This window comes from Emydura macquarii, unplaced genomic scaffold, assembly GCF_026122565.2.
Source record: "Emydura macquarii macquarii isolate MOO-44397 ecotype Brisbane River unplaced genomic scaffold, CSIRO-AGI_Emac_v2 contig_2422, whole genome shotgun sequence".
Classification (NCBI taxonomy): Eukaryota; Metazoa; Chordata; order Testudines; family Chelidae; genus Emydura; species Emydura macquarii.
The window spans coordinates 2,194,174-2,217,098 of NW_027132559.1; the positions used below are offsets into that span (position 1 = coordinate 2,194,174).

Consider the following 22,925-nt stretch of genomic DNA (forward strand, 5'->3'; position numbering starts at 1 on the left):
CAATTGGATATTTAAGTTTACATAATAAGCAAGGAAAATTATGCCACTTTGATCATTAAGGCCACATATCACTTCAAAACTGGATTATATGAGGAACTCAAGAGAAGTGAGTTGTGAAATCTTGTTTATGAAACTTTACTTTTTGTACTGTCACATCTAAAGTACCACGAGGCAGAGCAGATAAAATGTAAAGAAAATGTAACACTACACCCAGTCATAATGGAGTACCTCGCTTGTTTCATTCAATATACAAATTAAGCTTTAAAATGAAGAATGAGGGTTATTCTAGAACAAGAATGGGACCTTTCCCCTTTTCAGCATTCACGCATGAATAATGCAACCAAGTATTAACCACCATATTAATATAAAATAAAACTTGGCTTACCTATTTGTAAGCATTCTTTGATCTGCGCTCATTGTAAACATAGCAGTACGCAAATGACGAGGTAAGGCACCTTCACTGAGGGCAAGATCTTGCATTTTGGTAGCAATTTCTTTATCTCCTTCCTTTGGAAACAGGGAAAAATGATTACTATGGAGAGAATCTTAATTGAGCAGTTCTCTTTAGTCTAAAATATTCATTACAAACTATTTTGACCATTTGACTCATTTCAGTGAGTAATTCTGAATAGTTAATGTTTGCACTTCTATTCAGGGCACCTACATAGCTTTAAAGAGTGATTTCTCAGCTGCAGCAGGGCTCAGGAGGTTCTAACTACAGTAAAGTAAAAAGAACAGAAAACTTTCCAATCTGCTTTAAGACATTAGTTTAAATTGCCATTATAACCTAAAAAATGGCATTTTTAGAGTAACACCAAATTTGCTTAGTTTAGAATCAGAGATGTTGTGTCCCTCAGCAGTCATCCCCGCAAACTTAACCTGGGATCTGAAAGACAAGCTGGATTATTTGACTTATGTACCATCATCAGTTAAAAAGTCTGCAATTTAAACTTAGTTAATAGTGCTGTGTGTCACAGTTCAGGGCACCCATAGTAGTCCAGCAAGGACACTTACTATCAGGGTAATACATTGAAGGCACTGCATCGGGCTCCACAGCAGGATGCAGCAGGATCGATTGAGCAGGCAGTGGAGACCTGCTCAATCGATCCTGGAAGTGCTCTCCGGCCAACGCAGTTAATCCACCCCCGCAAGAAGAGTAATGCTGCGTCAACCAGAGGGTGTTTCCTGTCTATGCAGCGCAGTGAAGATGCCGTGGTAAGTGAAAGTTAGTAAGTTGACAGGAGATAGGCAAGTTTCAGTATGTAGCTTGCATATCCTCCCATCAATGCTGACAGCAGTGTAGACCAGGCTTCAGGCTTCCACCCACTCTCAGACTTCCAGCTCCCCGACAGTTGCATTTCTTGGGTGGATACCTGCATCTCACTCCCTTCTGACTGGGCTATTTCCAGGATGCACAATCCCCTGCCTTCACTAGTATTTCCAGCAGAGGCAGGCTGCCCAGGCACACCTGCTTGCATTCAGAGACTGACAGAGTGATGGTCAACAGTTAAAGTTACCAAACAGCTTTTTTTTATGCAAGTTATTTTATTCCTAAGATAAAAGCATCAGAGAACACATTAAAAACCTACTCATGCTAATAAGCTTACCAGAGACTACCCCAACCCTAACATGGGCTCTGGCAGAAGCAGTTCTTCAACACCCAACCCAAGGGGTTTCTTTGTGGTTTTAAGTACATCACAGCTGCAGCTCAGAACAAGCACCCACTCTTATGGGTCTCAGTAGGCCAAGTCCTTCCTTCCAACCCTTCTCTATGGGCTGGGCCCTCAGCGGACCAAAGGTCCTCCTGTCCATTTGCTCGATCAGGAAGAAGGCCCTGAGCCAGTTTAAAGTCAGGCTATTTATCAAAAACATCTTTTCTTTGTCTAGTAACCCCTGGAGAATTCAGTTTGAACTAATATATGCACATCCATGGGGGCAACTTAAAAGGTCGGATAATGGAGGAAGTACATTAGCATCTGCTTCCTACTAAAGAAGGTACATACAATGTGACACCACCACATACAATTGCATTTTTAATACTACGGACCTGAAAGGTATTAAACCTAATTCAATAAGATTTAACTCAGTTCAATAAAGTTCATTCAGGATACTGTCAGTCTGTCATATTATGATGTACAAGCCAGAATAATGTCTCATTCTCCTAGAGTCTGAGAATATTCACTACTGAAAAGCTGGAATTGGTTTTTACTACTGACACCCTGCAGATTCCAATTTCTTATTTAGGAGAGAAATAAAGCCACATTCTCAACATGTTATCCCAAAGTAATTGTTATTTAAAAAAAAAAAAATCTCACCTCTATTATTGCCTTCATAACCAAGCCAGCTCCTTTTACAATTGCCATTGAAGGGTGCTGCAAAGAGTTAGTTACAATTTAGCAACAGCACAAACTAACTTACATTTTTATGGGGAAACAGAGTTCAAAGGATAAGAAACTGAGCCTCATCCAGGATGCAGTTCTGAATCCAGCTTTGGTCAAAAACTGCCAAATTGTTATGGTTATTGGGCAGCACAGGCCCAGAGCCCCTAAAATAAATTAAGAGTTCTGACCTGTTCCTATGAACAAGTGTCCATATTAGTCATGCAAACAGCACTACTGGCAGCTTTTTGAGTACTCTCAAACACTGAAATGAGCAAATGGACATAGGAACAATTCTTCTCTGGCCTGGTCCACCCTATAAAAGTTTTACAGGCAAATCTTGTCATTTGCCAAAACCACCTTACATGCATCACTCAATTTTAAGAATACTGCAGACAAAACCCTGAGCTTCTGCTGGTCAAATTAAACCTGTTCCCAGACCGGCACCCCTCTACCAGCACTCTTCTACTGGTAAAATGCCTCTGTGGATGCTGAATTACTTGTACCAGTACATAGAATCCTCCAGCAACAATCCCACGTCATTGTCCCTGCAGACTATTTGCAACCCAGGTGTTAACAGTGACCAAAAGCCCATGCATTTTTAAAATCCCTAGCGTGTTTTTGAAATTCCTCTTCCTGCTAGCACATAGGTATCACTCGAAGTAGTAAGTGAACAAAAAGGTCTCACCTGAAAGAGCTTAAAGAGAGTTCTCCCATTAGATGCTACCATCTCTAACAACATATCAAACTGCTGCCCTTCGGTTGTCTCACTATATGGAGCACAGAGGGCAAATGTAAGGAAGTCCAGAAGTGAACTAATAACAAGGGCACCTGTCCCATGATCCTGAAATTTAAATAAAGCGTATAAGGATTTTAAACATAGCAATCAATTTTAAAATCTTTGCACAGAGTTTCAGTATTGTCCTTGAGCTACAAAGGAATACAGTCCCTTCCCCCACCCACTCACCTGCATTCTATTTGTAGCGAACATAGCAGTATTTCAAATACAGAAAAAAACCATCATTTTAGAGTGGCAAAACAAAAGTTTCCAGAGAAACCCACAAAGTATTCATTGAATCAAGCTTCACAGCAGCCATGAGTCCTCTGAACAGAGTTGAAAGTCTTTTTTCTTAAAGAGAGCTCAAACCAGAGAGCTACAGATCAGAGGAGCTACAGCTTCTAAGTAGTCCCTTTAGATTTCTTGCAGGAGTTTGTTTTGTTGGAAAGGAAATGTTTAACAGGAATGTTTTCTGCCAATATTAGGCTGAACACAATGAATTTCAAGAATGAGAGCCCTCTTAGGGCATGTCTACACCGCCCTGCATTTGGTGCTATTCAAACCCCCTTCATCTGAAAGTGCTCAACTGTAACTCCTCCGTGTGGACGCTGCGGGCGCAAACTCAAAGGTGCTGAGTTTGCACTAATTTAGTCCTCGTTGGTAACACAGGACCTTTAAATTCACGCCTTCAGAATCCACATAGAGGAGTTACAGCATATCCCCTTAATCCAAACTGTGGGGTGGTGCAGATTTGCCCTTAGGTTCTGTGAACTGGGTAGTTTCACTCTAATCTCCCCAGATACAAACTGATTGAATACAGTCTCAGTATCAACTACAGATATATTTTTGCATTTGAGCCATGAGTGCAAACTTCTCTTATGGCAAATATACACAAAAGCTTACTTTAAAAGGACTTGCTATGATTTGTCAAACCCTCAACCAATATCAGTACTTTTTCATGAGAGCTATGCCTTAATCTATGACTTACCACATGAGAATTAAATTTCTCTAGTAAGTTTTCCAGAAACTTCTTTGAAGAAAGAAGGGAAGCTTTGTTCAGCTGCTCTTGCCTCAAGTCATAATCATCATGCATAGGCTATGTGATAAAGAATGTATTCACAAATGCAGTTATGTTTCAGCCTTCGAACTAAACTTAAAGATCTGCACAAGTCTTCTGATGTAGCTGAATGAAGTCATAGTCCCCCAAAAATTTAATATTAACAGTGAACTCATGACAAAGGAAAAACAGGCTAGTTATGAGAATGAATCCTGTTTCTACTGCTAAATGATCACGACAACTGACAATCTACTCATGTGATAGGATATCCCAGATTGAAATAGTATGCACCCTGCAAGATATGCATGCACTACACTTTCTACACAAACCCTTATCTTCAGTGCCTTGCAATTCACACATTTAATCATTTCAAAACAGGAAATATCCTATTCTGTAACATAGTTGTGCGTTAAATACTTACACACATGAGAGCACAAAGCATGTCAATAGAAGCATGGGTTACTCCATCATTGTTTCTTTTAAGAGCTTTTACCACCTTCACTCCTAGACGTTCCCGAAATCTGTCAAGAGAAAAAAGGTAATTAAAAATGGACACAAAGCGCACTTACCTAAAAAGTGTATCAAGATTTTTTTTTAAAAAAACTTTTGATATCTATAGCCATTAAGTAGCTAATTCAGAAGGGGAACAACAGAATTTAGGGCTTATCTATATGAATTAGTATGCAGCAAGCTGGGGCATAAATCTACCTCACACTAGTCTGCGGTACACTAAGTGTCCGCACAGACCCTTCTGCTGCGCACTAAAGATTCTGTAGTGCACTTTGATCTATCATCATTTCAAGCAGAATAGATCAAAGTGCACTACAGAATCTTTAGTGCATGACAGCAGGGTCCACATGGACAGTTAGGATATGTGTATGCAGCAAAGAGAAACCTGCAGCTGGCCCGTGCCAGCTGACTTGGGTGTGCCAGACTGAAGGTCTGTTTCACTACTGTGTAGACTTCCGGGCTTGGTCTGGAGCATGAGGCTCTGGGACCCTCCCCCACCTCACAGGGTCATAGAGCCTAGGCTCCAGCCCTAGCCCAGAAGTCTACATAGCAATGAAACAGCCCCGCAGCCTGAGCGAGCTTGCACAGGCCAGCTGTGGGGTGTCTAGCTGCTGTGTAGACAACGTTAGGACTCAGCAGGCTAGTACAGGTAGACTTAGTGTGCACCAAGCTGGGGTGTAGCTATTCGTATACATAAGCCCTTAGACTGCCTCTCCCTAAATATTTTAATTTTCTTTCATTACAACTAAACATACATCATGGCCAAAAGAAAGCCGAGTCCAAAAGCCCAAAGTCAGGAGTTCAACGTTTGACATAATGGTAGTTATAATGGATATGATTTACTAAAATCACAACAAAAGAAATTATCCATCGCTTTACATGACCAGTGCATAGTTTACAATAGATGTCCACAGAACAGAGAAATCAGTTTTTAAAGAAATTTAGATACGTGTACTTTTTTTTTTTTTAAATTTAACTTGCCCAATTTATTCTATTTATAGAATTTCTTCACAATGGCCTTTTAAGAGCCACATACATGCTCTTAACATATACAATGAAGGCTCAACTGACTTCATTTTCATAAAGTAATCTCATTGTGAAAAAGTGACCAAGACATGCACAAGTTATTTCTTCATAAAGTCAATCAAAAAGTTTCCAGATTGCATTTTAAGTCTTTAAGCCGACTGTGAGCATGCCTATTTGTAGAGTGCACGGTACAATGAGCAACATCTCAATACCTACTTCCTTCACGTTTCTTTTTGCTCCTCTAATTAATGCAATATTTGCTATCTAAGGTGTAACTGACTTTACACTAAGCTTCACGGTCACTGAACTTTTTATCCCCTGTGGAATGTATGGAACATGTAATTGCAGCTGATGTGTCAAGAGAAAGATTAAACCATTGTATTTGTTCTTTCAAAGAAAAGGATCTGTTTTGAGTGTTCTACCAATAAATATCTAACATGCACTATAATTTAAAAAGCAGAACCATAACTGGCAAGATTAAAGATTAAGTTTAGAGCGCTGATAACTAGAGAACCCCTAATTCAGAAATTGTCAGCAAAATGCAGTTTACATTATCAGGTGATCCACTACCATGAACCTTATGCAGTTTTACATACATAAACTAGCAGTTGCAAGTAAGTTTTTCAAAGCCTCAACCATTACGGATGACCCCAACCTCAACTCAGACTCTAAATTTGAAGGAAACTGGTGAGTATAAGCCTTTAGAACAGTTTCCTGCTATCAACTTAAGCACATCTTTTCAATACTTACTTTGGAAGCTGAGTAAAGGCAAGGAAGCCAGCTTTTGAAGCAACTAGTCGTCTCACAGCTTGGAACTGGCTTTCAAGTTCCGCATTAGATGCTACAATGTCCCCCTCTTGAGACAGTAACGCTGTTATGGCATTATTAATCAGTTTCTCTTTGTTTTCAGAGAACAGACCCTATTTAAGGAGAACAGCCATTAATACTTTTATAAATTAGCAATACTGTAAGAGGACGGGCAGAGGATTAAAGTCTTACATCTTGTGTTACTGCATGCAGAACTCCACTGTATGAGATGTTAGCATTGAACCTGAACACAGCATCTGCAAAATTACCATCTGCAATGAGAAACAAGATGTAGTGGGAAATTACATATTTAAAATGGCCTATATATTGCGCTATAAAAAAAGCACACACTTTGAACTGCAGTAAGAGTTGAACTTACTTGGAGGAGCAGCTAAGAACCTGAGGTGAAGACTCTCTACTTCCTCATCCACAGGTATGCTCAGCAATCCCCAGCGCTGGCCTTTGTGTGTGGACGTCATTTTCACACACACATCTCTATTGCCAGAGGCTCTCACTCCATCTAGCAAGCTAGCTAACAGGGAATCTCTGAGAAGAGAAAAATGTTTAGGCACTTATTATCCAGTGAATGTATTTAGATACTTAACTGGAAAATTATTGTTATAAGAACAAAGTTGAGCACATTGACTGAACCATAAGTATGTCTGCCCGAGATTTCTACTGGAATTCACATAGATCAATGGTTTTCACCCTTTAAAGTACGCAATCCTACCAAATATACACAACTATATGACCCAATAACATGATAAATTGTAGTGGAACTCTTCCACTAACAATAAAGGAGACATGTAAAGTGGTAGGGGACACTGTGATATGGTAGGGAAAGTAGTATTTCAGCAAGACAAGATTTTTCTGGGCTATTGGTTTTTTGCATATGCTAGTTTCCTTTTTATGTTCTGCACACAGCTATCTTGCTCTACATCAGAGATGCCCAACCTACAGCACGCAAGGCCAAACATGGGACATCAGAACATTTCATAAGGCCCGTGGCCTGCTTCAACATAATATATACTAACAGCTGATTCATTAGTGCTTTGTCATCATATTTACATTATTTTGATTTACCCACGTATGTAAACAGAAACAACCTATCTAAATACATATAAAACAAGCTGAACTTAAAATATAAGTCAATACAGGTGATTTAAAATCTTAATATTTAGAATCTGTTTCGCCCATACAACGCTGTGCTTAGTTTATCTGGCTCTCCTGTGTAATAAAGTTGGGTACCACTACTTTACATGGTGCATCTGAGCCGCATTTAAACCATACAGGCATGGTGGACAGACAGAATGGGGGTAGGAGCGTAGGAGAGAAAAGACCAACTTCATCCAGACAGAAAACAGTACTGGCACATGGATACCAGCTAAACATCTAGATTTAATATATTAGCTTTCAATCAATACTCCTTTCTCAAGATAGAGCTTGTAACTATTGTCTCCCTTCTCTAATCCACTTCCTTCCTCACACTGGTTTGTTTGATCAGCATGTCTAACTACAAAACTTTTCAAAATTTGTTAATTACCTTGACACCAAGTGGACAAAATGTACATTTCTAATTGACCCTCTACAACTGTTCATCTGTGTAGGGCACGAAAAGCAAATGTTTTTCCTTTTGGTTTCTCCCAATATCACATTTACTGAAAGCAGACAGATATGGCACACCAGGGAGTTCACAAATCTAAGTGAGAAGCAAGTGACAGCTGGGGAGACGGTAGGTGGCATCTGTTTGATGTGGTACAGGTATCTTTAGGGGGACAAGTCACAGAGTTGAAAGCAGGTTTTGAATGAAGTGAATCTGAATTTGGCCCTTGAAAGTGTTACTTGTAACTTCACACATCTTACATAAGATCAGTTCTCATTCAACTGATTTCCCATTTAAGTAATCTGTAATCAATAAACTTTTAAAATACCTCTCCGTTGAAGAATATTTCCGGATTTGTCCCTTTATAAATTCAATGGTAAAAAGCTGTGGATTTTCACAATCACATACCAGTGCAAATACCTAAAAAGAAGAATCCATGTAATAGATCACCAAACTTGAGAATTGCTTTAAATGCTTCTTACATCTACTCTAGAAGGCTAATTGTTGAACCAATTCTCAATGTTACTAATATTTGCTCCCAATTTATACATACTCAAGTTTCAAAGAAATAAGAAAATGAGAATTGCAAGTGTACTCAGAACTTTAGAATTTTTGTTTTTAAATGAATCTCAAGAATGGTTTCTGCATCTTTACAAAAAGGAGTCTGACAGAATGAACACAGTTAATGGAATTAATGAGTGAACTTCAGTTTTAACTCATGTTTCAGTAGTACTACACAATATTGCATATTAATGGTCAAATTTAGTGATTCTAAACCAGGATCATCACCTACCTCTCCTAAAGGTTTCAGTGTCACAATATTATAAGTAGCAGGATCCCGCTCTACTAAACAAGTTTCTGTAAGGGCTAATACTCTCTTCACAGGTTCCTTAGAGAGAGAGAACATGTTAGAAAAGGGGAGTTCTTTTTTAGCCACCTAATAACTCAAACAAATAAGATGTAATTTAAGTTTGTAGACCTTACCGAATGTCTAGGTGTTATTTTTTGAACAACAAACTCTGCTAAAGATGTGATAAATTCATCATTGCTGTATTTCCCAAAGCGAAGGCTCACGTATTGCTCAAATTCTAAAGGTTCTTTCCTTATTCGGAGGGAGATGCCTATATAATTACCAGCATGTTCTATTGCACTTTTGATAATTTCTTCTCTTTGCTCAGATGCAAACATGTGCTGCAAAATTTTAGAAAGAGATATTTAGATAAGTTTAACACAAAAAAATAAGAATCTGAACACTGGTGTAATCAGCTCATAACTATTAAGGAAATAATTAAAGGCTATCAAAAAGCTGACTCGGTTAGATCCTATGGCAATCTTATTTTTAGTAGTATCGTTTACTAGTAAATGTTAACTTGAACAAGTGGCATACTTCCCTCCTCCCTCCACACACACCTGGTAACACTATGATAATAAAGAGTTACAAAATGCTGTGGGGAAACAACCTTGGACTAGTTATTATGGTTATAAAAAATACAGACGTTTACCAATACCCACTGTTTGTAATTTTTTTTTTTTAAAAAAAAACACAAACAATAAGAAATTAAGTGCATCCTGAATAGCTTAACTTGTGTTTCCCTCTTTAATAAATTAAAACATTTAATTGTGTCAGCACTGATGTAGAAGTATTTAAGTTTAAGGTAATTCCTACTGCAGAGGTATCTTGTTTAATGCAGGGCTATTTAGTTGCTGGCAGTGTAGTTCACAGTAAGTTAGGATTTTCTATTTTAACTCTGCACTGCAGTATGGGTTTTCCCCCTCTCCCATTTTAACTTGTTCCATTCAAGTTCATCAGTTTTAAAATACGATTTAGGAATCATGTTTAAAAACCATTGCTAATGCCTACTTCCTGTATCATTGGCACACATTTACAGAAAAAAGTAAAAGCTTGAGAAAAAAAATAGTACCATAAAGTACTTTAGTATACTTAGCTTTAATACTAATTCCTGAAACAAGCATTTTTTAAAACTCTGTGATAAGTAGATATCCTACTGAAAGTATACACACATGCAAACAATAGCCAGTCTCCTAGTTAGTACTCAAAGAGACACAGTGAGAATTCCATATTAAATGTTTTATTAGACCAACTTCTGTTGGTGAAAGAAGCTTTCAAGCTCCATGAAGATCAAAAGCTTGTCTTTCACCCAACAGAAGCTGGTCCAATGTTGTAGCCATGTTAGTCCCAGGATATGAGAGCAACACTACTAATATTGAACGTTGTATCAAACTACCCAATAAACTGTAAGCCATTTGTTATCTGCTATAGTAGTGATCTGAATTTCAGGGGAAATGAGACAATTTTTATTCTTTTTTGTAAAACTTCTCATGACTTCATATGCATATGATGTTCTGCTATAGTACTCACCAATCTACTAAATCCTCCATAAAGTATAGAGAAACCTCCCTGATAGTCAGAGAGATCAGCAAAGCCTTCAATATTTTTGTAGTCATAGGAACACAGGACTTTATTAGTTGCAGGATTAATTTGATCAAAACCCCCAGGAGTTACTTCCAGAATCACAGGTTTTCTTGTGTCACTCCAGTGATGCTTATAGCAGTTGTATCTCTATGAAAGAAGAAACTGTTGTTAAGCCCAGACACAACAAAAAAGATTTCTTCTCTTCCTGAGGACTACATTTACACACAGCAATTCTTTAACTTGAGATGGCTAATGGTTGTAACTAGCATGAAAAGAAGTTCTGTCATGACATTTGGAAAGTGTGTATATATTTTGGCAGTTTCTTTTACCTCTCCTAACAATTAAGCCCTTCAGAGTAGTTATTCCACTTCGCCAAAACGATTTGATTTATAGTTCTCTTATGACATTCTACTCCTTGGAGCAGAATGGAGTCCTAAAGCTTGGACTCTTAAATATGACTGTTCAAAAGCAATGAAAGATTAAGTGATACAGAACAGCCATGGAGGAAAGGAGGGCAGTAGCCGTCAGATAACTATGCTAAAAATGTAGATAAGAATTAAATACTGTACTTTCTATTTCCTCTACATATCTACCACTTTAGCAAGAGGAAAAGTCACAGCATACGCGGTGTGTAGATAGATAAGGAAAAAAGTACAGCCAATTAAGTAACCGGCTCTTGTACAAGAGAAACAATGTTCATACTTTGCACCAAGCTAAACAAAATAGTTCAGGGAAACTTCAATATTGATACACAATAACTTTTCCACTAGCTGCACCTTTAACTTCAAGTCAATATTTTTGCCCATTAGAAAGTATAACATCAATAAAAAACGTTTAATATCATGAAGCAAGTTTCCCCAAAAAGTCTGAAAGCCATGACAGGTCTTACCACGCTGTGCCATCTTCACCTCCTGATCTTCAAGTTTTATTCTTTACACTGTAATTGATATAAGCTTAACCCAGTCCTGACACGCTGTTCACTTAGGGTATGTCTACACTGCAACGTAAACCTATGCTTGAGTCCAGGCCCAAACCTAATCCCTCTTGCGGCTACACTGAAATTGTGCTAACCCAGCACTCAGACTCATGGCCCCAGGATCCTGCAGGGCAGGAGGGTTCAAGCTTGAGTCCAGCTGGGACCAAAGGTCTGAGCCCTATTGCTTTGCAGCGTAGCTGCAGCCCAGCTTGACCTGGGCCCTGGGAATCATCCAGAAGTATCCCACAATTCCATGTGACAACTTCCTTAGTTCTCTCTATCCCAATAATCTGCAATCCACTCTTTGAAAACTGAAGCGAACTCCCATTGGTGAACAAAAGCAGCTCAGGTGAGCATTAACCTATTCTCTTCTAATGAAGGATCTGCAAGCACATTATCGGAGTGCCTCCGGGGTTTGCAATGGGTTTGGTGGTCTGTTCAAACTTCCTGAAGTGTGCAGGGAAGACAGTAAAGTTTTCCCACAGTGCACCACGGTCATAGGGCTGAGGCAACATTTTGCAGGGGGGCATTAGGGACTCTGGGATATGATTACTTTGTTGACTTGGGTCTGCGCATTGCAGTGTGGATGTCAGAACCCTAGTTATACCATGGGTTAGAGAGTCTTAACGTAGGGTTTAAATACAAGATAGATGCTTAAGCCCAGGTTCCCTAACATGGGTCAGTTGACTTAAATCCCACAGACCCTGAGTTTACATTGAAATGTGGACATACCCTTAGACAGGGAATCCCCAACACATTCCAATCATTAGAATCTCAATTGTTCTATAATAGTGCTATGGAATATTTGTTTTGTAAAGTATCACTTCAAAAAAGTCCTATGTGGTGTAGCCCCAGAATGGTAATAGGCTTTTAGACACTCAGAGGATAAGGAAAATGCCATCAAGATAGGAGACCTATTAAGATGCATTCAAGGAAAATCAGTGGATGTGAAACCAAGTGTCTAGGCATGGGTATTAGCTTATGAGATTTATGCATTTGTTGATCTACCACAAAGATTCAGTAGTTAGTTTTCAGCAAGTTTTCACATTCTCTCCATAAATCTGTTTGAGAAGATAATAGGGAAAAGCTTCCACATGTCACACTATATACCAATAATTTCCCCCCCCCTTCAAAGCAACTAGAAATGTGGTGGTGAAATCCTCTGGAGGTACATAATTGCAGTATCAATTTTAATGGACTACTACATGTTCACTTTCAAACATTCAGTCTTCACTGAACAGTGTTATGATAACTTCACTTTTATTTCGATGATTTCTAATTAATATTCAATCTCCTTTTAACATAATAGTTTTGAAAGAGCCACACTTCTGTAGGTTTTTGTTTTTTTTGTGTCTCCCCCCCCATGTTTACACCATTTAAGTAAAACTTGGGTGCAACTCTTAAAGTTACAGAGAAATCTATTGTTTCCAGTTTGTACAATTATCAGTACATATTACCTCATTGCTCCGTATTGAGTGTCCTCCCACATTGTTCACCTCACAACATTTAAAAAAATAAGACAAAAATAAAGCCACAAAATTGGCAGATTAAGGTTTAGATGTAGTAGGTAGCCATAACTATTTAAAATGTAAAGGGACACGATCAACCAGAAATGTAAAACTTTAAGTCTGTTTATGCAATACATATAAATATGAAATGATTGGATTAGTAGTCCAATACAGACAGGCCAGATACTTGCCCTTCCTGTGATTTTTCCTTCTGAAAAGTCAGTTCTGAATCTCTGTAAAAAGAGAATAAAACCAATTATAACTTTGATTTCAGTGAGAAAATAGTTTATTGTACTAATTATTCCAGAGTGACTCTTATTTGAATCCTTCTGGCATAGTCTAAAACATGATAAAGATTTAAAAGTTATTTAAAGTGTACTTTCTATTTTACATAGGCATACATTCACTGTTAGTGAATAACAGTGATACTCAGACTGATGCTCATGAGCTGCAAGTGGCTCTAATGTGTTTCCTGCAGGTCTTTACAGCACAAAATTAAAATACTGATTTAATATCAGCCAATCAGGATGCTTTTACTGTGTTATTAACCAATTAAGTTATCAACTTGCACTGGATTTAACTTATTTGCGGTGAGAATACAACTATATAGTTCTACAGTAAATGAAACAATGAATTCACACTACTGTATTTTTTTGGATGATGTTGATCGTTAATTTGGCTCCTGAACCACTGAGGAGTGAGTATCACTGCTCTAAGACATTCAGTAAATTGGAGTCTTATATACAAGTTATTTCAATGAACACTGTAGGCCAAGTATACTAATATATATTTTGATGTGTAAGCTTAACAGCTTTCCTTCTGATCACAAAATATAAAGGGAACATTTTTATTACATATAATAGTGCAATAATACAGTAACGATTATCTTAGCTGGTTATTTGGCTCTTCAATCTAGTAATTTCTTACCAGTGCTTCTGTAAGGAGTTCTGTTCTATGCTCTGTAGAAAACTTAAGAGTTTCAGACTTCTTTCCACTCCCCTTTCGAAAGGTGAGGCTGAATTCCGTTCCTTGTCCCTTTCCAACAGGACTGATACTACAAATATCTCCATAAGGCCACTAAGGTAAACAAGTTAAGATAATCTGATAAATTTCATAGAATCTTTTATATCCAAATGTAATGAAACAGGTATTTAAGGGTGTATTTGTACTTTAAGTCTTTTTATAAGAGGTCTTAATTGTTTATAACAATTAAGGTTATAACAAAACCCAACACTCTAGTTTGTGATTAATATAAAAGGTATTCAGTAACTAAATATGGGAGTCATCAACAAGCAGCATACACAACTGTTTTATGACTAAGTGTTCAAGTTTGATGATGAGGCTTAGCGCAGTAATGCATAAGGCATTCACTCTGCTGAAAGTGGTAGCTAAGAATTCCAAAGCTAAAGAAAAAGCTAACATTAAGCCTAATGAGAAAGCCCGAGGATCCAAGCAAAGAAGGATGGAGGAGTAGAGCAAAGTAGGGTAAAATCTGTGACCCTGTAGATCTCTGCTCTGAAGCAATTCCCTTCATGGACACTGGAGCAGTCAAGTAGCCCTGAGACAGGATGCAATAAAAGGGAAGTTGAAAGATTGTTTTACTAAGTGACTATTTTAGTTCTGTTGTGTAACAGAACAAAAAACACTATGCAAGCTACACACAATCATAGTTTAACTATTGGCTATTGCATCAGCCACTTTTCATTAGCCTATAAAACAACAAATTTGACTGAGCAAGCTAAGTCACCACAGTGGCTAATTGTGAAATTAGTGGAACTGATTCCCCTTTTGGTTATGCTTGGTGTTTATTGAAAGAAAGAACCCTATATAAAACATAGCTGACCACACTCCATATTGAGGAGGAGGGCAAGAAAAGTCAGGAGAGTATTAACATAAATTCAGATTGCATTAGATATCTTAATGTTTTCAAGGCAGCTATTACTACATTTATAATTACCTGATTTGTAACTTCTAGTGTGTTCGGATTGTATGTAGTGATGGCATGAGTTCCAATTGAAAAGACTCTCTTATACCTAAAACATACCAAAAAAGTATTTAGTTTAAAAAGTATTTTTAGTATTGAAGTCTCATGAAAAACGATGTACAGATATTCTATTGCAAATACACTATCTATTAAGAGAGAACCAACATAAGCCTAATCATAGTCACTATCCATTACAATTAAAAAGGCTAGACTTAATATAAAATATGAAATATAAATTATTTCTCAATATAAAGAATTAAGTTGTCTAGAGTACAGTTTTATCCCTTAGTCTGTGCCTCTTTTCCAATGTGGCTGGTAAACAGAAAAGAAAGAAAAGATTTAGCATATTTAAATTATTGTAGCATTCTCTCCCTTCTCACCAAACACAGGAAGATCTAGGCCCCAGAACTTAAATAAATGTGCACTGACATGTTAGGATAATATTCAGAAGTGCAAAATACCACGGGAAAACTTGCAATGGATATTTTCACCAGTATGACTATAGGTAGAAAGGAAAAAAATGGAGGGAGAACTGGTATTTACAAATTCAAAATAGCATAAGTGGAGACAATTCTGCATAGAGTAACACAGCTTCTAAATAAAAGTAACTACTTGAATACTTTTCTCTAAGGAACTATATTGATCTAATTCAACCAAAAAAGTGTACAAAAGCTGCACCAGAAATTTAATTGTTTGTGTGGTCCAAAGAAAAGCTGACTGGTCCAAACCTACCAACTGCTAGTGTGCAGCAAGCACTTGAGCATATAGCATTTGTACAAATCTTATTTAAACTTAACACCTTTAACTTCAAGATCAATTTATGCGTGTAAAAATCAGCATTTTTACCTTCATGCAAATACGTGAGCCAGAAACCTGGAATCAGAGTTCCACAAACATCTTTAAATGCCACCCTGTTTCCCTGCCCATGTATAATTCCTCAAAATAATTACCTATTAGAGTATTAATATTAGAATAACTATGTTTTACATATTGACTTCATGGCTGCAAATAGCATGGCAAAAATGTATCTGTCACCTGATCGTGGACAATGGATAAAGTAGATACATCCTCAGCAGATGAGAAATCCCACTGTATTAAGACAACAGTTTTCTCAGAATCATGGTGGAATTTCCTTTGAATTGCATGATATACGCAAGCAGGCAGATACATTTTTCAGTGTATTGTCAAGTGAACTGGAGAAGGGTCTCAATATGAAGTCATTCTTTACATCATATGTATTCTATGTGATGCGAGGATCTTTAGTCTCTATTCAAGTGCATATTAGGTGTGGTGCCTGGAAGTAGGCTTCTGGTAGACAGAAAGCAAAATGATCAAGTGAAAGAGGTAGTTTCCAGAAAGCACCTTCAATTAATATTTTATACACAAGTCAGGTTAAAATTGCTAAAGGTAAAAAAGTCAGTTGTGTAAACAGTAAGGATATGGCAGCACTCAGTTTTGTTACTTGAAAGATATTCATAACTAATCCAGGAATATCTTCAGAAACAAGCAACCCTCGGAGGAGAAATGATAGACAGCTATCTTTATTCAAGGTTTCATTTCAATATTGCCTAACATTTAGTCACCATGTTAGAGATTATACTTTTTCATAGACTAGTTTTACAAGTTACTTTTAATTATATTTTCCTTGCCTTTGTCAGTTACCTCTTATATTCTTTTGACATATTAGTATTTGATGACTGAATATAAATCAAATCTGATTAGTCTGAGGAGAGAATTTCACACTTTCCACTTGCTCACAGCTTTAAAACGACTAAATGGCATTTTTTTCATGGTTTTAATTATGCACATGAAACTATATTTCCAATGACAGTACAGAACATTTAGAAGCTGTAATTTGAAGGATGGAGGAAATTATTAAGAGACTAGATGCATTCTGAGCAAGTTAAATGAACTTCTGAAGTGTTTACTAAGCTCAAGGATACTTGTTTTACAATATAAATCATAGATTGAATATAAACCAGGGAGCAAGTACAGAATCAGTTGACAACTGAAATACTCAAAGTTCCCTTGAATAGAAACTTGCATACACCCACCAGGGAAAATTTTATCTCCAACTGTTAAAATTCTGACAAAGGCATAAACAACTGAAAGCCGAGTATTAAGGGAAATATTGAGCAACCTTAACTATGGTCAGCACTACCAGCTCTTCCTACAGTAAGTGGCCTGATTGCAAAGGTGTTGAGCACTTGCAGTTCCCATTAGTGTCCTTGATTCAGCATCTTTGGAAAAAGGTCAAGCCAAACATATTTTTAATATCCTTGTCCACACGACATTGCAGCAATCTAATATTTATGTACAGATAAATATGCTGCTGCAATAGCATGCATGTCCATTCACCTATTTAACTACACAAATTTGTTTTAACTGTGGGTTTTTAATTAAGCTCAGCATTAAGTGTTTTTGTTCCTATTACCCTGAGGCAATGTGTACTTTTTTTTTTTTAAAAAAAAGTGTGAGTAAATTTTCAGGATAATTTTAAATCGAGAGTTTACTTCAGAGATAAGCCACTACTATCAAAAGGCCTAATGGCAGAGTTTTCTGCTTGCATCAAGTCTGTAGTAGGGTAGCCCGGAGCAGATAGAGTGGAACTGCCAGGCTTTAGGGTTTTACTGTTGTTGGGCAGAGAACTCTGTCAGATATTGACAAGTTTTATTTCAAGATTTTTTGGCTCAGTCCTTCCCCTTTGGCTTCCTCCAAGAATTCATGAGGATGCTACTTCAGTCAGGCAGTGGTTGGTCACTTTTCTCCCAGTGCTTCTAGCCTACGCTGAAGAATGAGCTGACACTGATCCTGAAATCTGGAGTATTACCAAAAGCTACCAAGTTGCTGTTTGTCACCATTCTACAATGAATGCTACTATGGTATAAGTCGAGTGCTGGATCAATTCAACAGACCCCACACAAACACACTAAAGAACTTTTATCCAACTATGAAATCCTCAAACTGTGCAGGAAGATTTGCTGCCTGTAAGAATGTTGCTTAGTAGAGTGGAGTTCTGTCCCCATTCTGCTAAGCTCAGGCAGAGCGAAATTTCAGGAACTTTTACACTCCAAAACACACGATTGAAGAAAAAAAAAAAAAAATGTGCCAGCAATATTTCAGAAGATGTCAACGATCATAAAGATAGAATATATAGTGAAGTTGCCTATCTACTATATAGTACTGTTGTGGTTTAAGTTAAAAGTCAGTCACCACCACATTAAGAGGGAAACCAGGATTTATTTTTGTTTAGGCCTCCAAATTTCAGTTTATTATGCAAGAAGATAGATGGGGGCAATGAACAAAACTTTTATTTGTTTTTTTCTCTACACTTTAATTATAGTCTCTAAATGCATCATGTCATCTCAATTCAGGTTTGGATTGAACGTTGAAAAAGCACAGGCCTGAGGCTTACGTCCCCTCTTCTTCATGTCACCACTGAAGTGATACTTCTGGATGCCACAGTTTCTCAGATAGTATTGAGCATACAATGGTTACATATAAGTGACAGCTTGGCACTTAGTCTTATAACCTTTTTAGAATGATAAGCTTAAGAAGCTTTAGCTCATGGTGTATGGTTGTTTTTAGGTTGCAGTACCAGAAAGCAAGCACTTACAACAAAGTCCTTCTGTAGCATCGGTACTAATCAGCACACTTAAGCGGATAATTATTTGCTTTTAAAAATAGACAAGGCAACTATGTGCCAAAGCCTGAATCAAAGTAGTGTTAGATTTGATTTTAAATCCAAAGTCAGGAAACAAAGTTAACTATTGTATTTTGAATGTGACTTGTTTGCAAAACCTCAAATACAACATTACATTTTTGCTTTAATATCCAAACATTCATAGCATGATGGAACACAGAAATTATATATGGAAAACGTACCTTGTCTGTACGTGGCTCATGAATGTTAAGCGACACATCCCTAAAGCCTTGTCTACATTAGGGAATTTTTTTACAAAGATTTTCTCCTATTGCCAACACTACTTTAGCTGCACTAGTGCCTGAAACACTGAAAAGCTGCTCTCCAGCAATGGAAACAGTTTCCAAAACAGACTTACTTTGAGAATATTTAACTCTTATGGTACTGAAGACAAACGCTGGAGCAACATGTATGGTAAGGCTCCCACCTTTGCTAAAACCAGTTTAGATCCACTATTGTGGCAGCAGTAGTGGAAGATTTACATTACCTAGTGAAAAAGATTTAAGATTGTCTACAATATATCAGAACAGGTGTTCCCAAAGGTTAGTAGTTGAGCAGCTAACCCATTATAATACAGTCCAAGAACAAGTACAGACTAGTGATTCTGTCCACTAAAAGGGAAAAAAATAGACATTTAGTCCAATGAAAAAGCCTTTTCTAAATATTCAAGTACTAGCTAGAAATGTAATACATTTTCAATTTATGTAATTTAAAACAGTGGATCTCAACCTGAGATCTTCCAGGGGGTACATCAACTCATCGAAATAGTTGCTTAATTTTATAATGGGCTACGTTAAAAAGCACTGGAGAAGTCAGTACAAACTAAAGTTTCATACAGAATGGCTTGTTTATTCTGCTCTATATAGTATACATTGAAATGTAAGTACATTATTTATATTCCAATTGATTTATTTTATAATTATATGGTAAAAATAAGAAAGTAAGCAATTTTGCAGTAATAGTGTGCTGTGATACTTTTATATCCGATTTTGTAAGCAAGTAGTTTTTAAATGAAGTGTAATTTGGGGGTATGCAAGACAAAAATCCGACTCCTGAAAGGGGTACAGTAGTCTGGAAAGGTTAAGAGCCACTGATTTAAAATACTTAGTCTAGTCACTTTTTTAATCTCACTAGTGCAACAGAAACTAATACAATCAGACAGTATAGCCAAAATGTGTCCCCATGAAAACTGGGAAATATAGAGTGAAGCGAGTTGGAACAGAAGTTGGTGAAGGCAGGCTAAGCAGATGGGTAAACAGTAGTAGCTCTGGCTTCTGAAGAGGCAAAAAGAGCAGACTTTACAGTGACATGAGCCTTCAGCGCCACAGCATTTAAATATTTGAGTGTATACAATTAAAGATCAGAAACAGAGTGACAGTATTTTCACTAGACATGACAGTATTTTGTATTGACATGAGACAAAGTAATAGATTTAAAACTACTTACTTTCCCCTCCAGGAATGTTTTGTTGTGTAGAAACAAGCAAGATCTTTATTTTCCCTAATTATATTCATTTTGTGCCCAGACCTGTAACAAGATAGATCTTGTGTTAAGTACTTATGATCTTAATTAAGACCAATTTCAAACCACTAATCACCAAAAAGCTCTATGTGATACATGTGATACAAGGATCAATTTATTTATCTTATACTTGGATCTGTTTGCAATTTAAGATCTTCCGAGATACTTTATCACTACTCATGGTTAGCTATTTGAAGGAATATGGTTTTCAACTATTCACTGGGTGCAGAACTCTAAGTATTTATTTCTCCTCCTCCCTATTACCAGCATGCAGTAATCTAAGAGCAGCCAATATTGCGTTACTCCCATTTGCTTAAAATACACAAGTATTACTGTATGCACATCAATTGTTTTCTGTGCACTATCCCCACTTTTTAATAACTTCCCAAAGAAGGAAGCAAAATTAGTCTTGTTATTGAATTTTGTGTACTCTGAATCATATCAGACAATCTGTTGAGTAAAGCTGAAATCTCTTTTCTTAACTGGCTAAGGTAATTTCACTCATTACCTTTGTAAAATATAGCTATGGGAGAGTAAGCAGCTCCTGCTCATCAACACAATTTAACCAAGTTTCAGATTATTATTAGTGAGGAGAGCACTGACGGGGAAGGAACAGCTTTATTTTCTAATCCCAGATTGAGTCTGGATCAATGATCACAATATTTTTACTTGTTAACTGAGCATATTTGATGGAAAAAAAACTGAGGAAAGGAGACTCTCTCTCAAGGTCAGAAGAATCTAATGGTCATGCAACTATTTTATGTGGCATCTAATTACACTAATATTTATAACATTTGCTTTTAAATATTCAGTATAGAGTAAATTTTAATCCAAGTTACGCAGGCATGCAGATTTTGGGTTTTCTATGCCACCCATCATTTTGGCAGCTAAACACTTTAAGATATTAGAGATGCTAAGGTCTCGTCTTCACTGCTAAAAAAAGTGTATACTTTACCCGGTCATAACTAACATGCACAAGCTATTTCAAGTTAAAAAAATACAGTGAAGACAAGGCACTTTAGTTTTACTGCAAGGTAAACTAGGGAAAGTCAATAATATTTCCCCAATCATAAATTCATAGAATCAGAAGATTAGACTTGGAAGTGATCTCAGGAGGTCTAGTCCAACCTCCTGCCCAAAGCAGGACTAACCTCAGCTAAATCATCCCAGCCAGAGCTTTGTCAAGCCGCAGCTTAAAAACCTTTAAAGATGGAGATTCCACCACCTCCTTAAGTAACCCACTCCAATGCTTCACCACCCTCCTAGTGAAAAAACTTTTTCCTAATAGCCAGCCTAGACCTCCCCCACTGTAATCTTTTTAAAAATTGCATTAGAAGATATCAGGAAAGAATTTAACTTTTTAGCTATTACTTTTCTGTGCAAGCAATTACTACAGGGATATTATACAATCATAAAAGGACAGGCAGTCCTGAATTAAATAAGATCTCTCTGTATAAGTGTGGTCCACATAGTGAAAGTTTTAGAACTCCTGAATGGAAAGAAGACATTATGCCATTACCAGCTATGCAGAACCAACCTGATGAAGAATAGGGGCATTATCCAAAAAAAAAAAAAAAAAAAAAAAAAGCACTTAAATGATTCAGCAGCTTAAATCCCATTTTCAAAAGTGACTTCAGCACTTAACTCATTGAAAGTCAATGGGAGTTAAGAACCTGTGTCACTTTTGAAAATGTTGCTCCTTTACTTTTGGTGGTTCTGTAAATTCTCTTTTTGTAATACATATCCTATTTATGGATAAGCATAAGAAAATAATGCACCTGTATTGAAGTACCAGTGTAATGAAGTCTGATTTGCCTGAATCTTTTATGTATGCATATCTTATTATGAATTAGTGATAAGAATTGCAAGAAATTGACAGATCTTCAGTGCTTAATCTTAGGAACTCTTAAGAGAGTTAGGTATTTTATGTCCATTTGGATAGTATTATAAGGTATCAGACTTCACATTTCCTTTCTCACACCCTCACAATTTTCTTGCCAGCACTTGGTGTCATTGATCCTTTTATCTTGTAAAATCTTTGGTGCAAATACAAGGCAGCATACAGTCTTATTCCTGTAAGCCTACATATGCATATGTAGGCACACCTATGAACAAGTAACTATACACTTGATATGTTATTTACATTTATATTTACCTTAGACAAGTAAGAACTTAAAGTCAAGAGCACAATCAAGAGTAGACTGGGGGAAATATTTCACTAAAGAGATACAACAAAGTATGTCTAATGACAACATGAAGTAGTCTAGTGTTACCAGCTTTGCCAAACAGCATCTAAGAGCTGAATAGTATCTGTGCTGGAATATTAGCTGAGAGGGTACAGTCTCAAACCTGTGGGGTTCTTCATGGCTCCCATTGCTATTAAAGGAGTTCAGAGATATTCATCAAATTGATCATTCCTAACCATGAATTAGCTCAAAAGAGTATGAATCTGTTTAATACACCTCTGGCTGCATGCATCTATTCTTTCAATTTTACCAAACAGCACATTTTAAGAGAAATATTCAGGTTACATGGCCCATGGGCAACCAGAAATATTAAATTATTTATTCAAGCATTTATTGACACAAAGCAATAAAGCTCAGAATAATGAAAAATTAGTTAGTGAATTGAAAACTAAGT

General features: G+C 37.0%; 1 protein-coding gene across 1 annotated transcript in view; it reads right to left on the bottom strand.

Moving 5' to 3' along the window:
• DNAJC13 (DnaJ heat shock protein family (Hsp40) member C13) overlaps nt 1-22,925 on the bottom strand; it is an 84,883-nt gene that overhangs the window by 55,480 nt on the left and 6,478 nt on the right. Inside the window, exons 2-17 of the mRNA XM_067561770.1 lie at nt 20,211-20,291; nt 15,035-15,110; nt 14,005-14,154; nt 13,269-13,310; nt 10,540-10,740; nt 9,144-9,350; nt 8,953-9,048; nt 8,488-8,579; nt 6,936-7,102; nt 6,749-6,828; nt 6,500-6,669; nt 4,635-4,734; nt 4,145-4,252; nt 3,067-3,222; nt 2,316-2,372; nt 386-507 (exon numbers count right to left, since the gene is read on the bottom strand). Of these exons, the coding sequence (XP_067417871.1) occupies nt 386-507; nt 2,316-2,372; nt 3,067-3,222; nt 4,145-4,252; nt 4,635-4,734; nt 6,500-6,669; nt 6,749-6,828; nt 6,936-7,102; nt 8,488-8,579; nt 8,953-9,048; nt 9,144-9,350; nt 10,540-10,740; nt 13,269-13,310; nt 14,005-14,154; nt 15,035-15,110; nt 20,211-20,278 (1,892 nt within the window). The 5' untranslated portion in view covers nt 20,279-20,291. The remainder of the gene's footprint in view (nt 1-385; nt 508-2,315; nt 2,373-3,066; nt 3,223-4,144; nt 4,253-4,634; nt 4,735-6,499; nt 6,670-6,748; nt 6,829-6,935; nt 7,103-8,487; nt 8,580-8,952; nt 9,049-9,143; nt 9,351-10,539; nt 10,741-13,268; nt 13,311-14,004; nt 14,155-15,034; nt 15,111-20,210; nt 20,292-22,925) is intronic.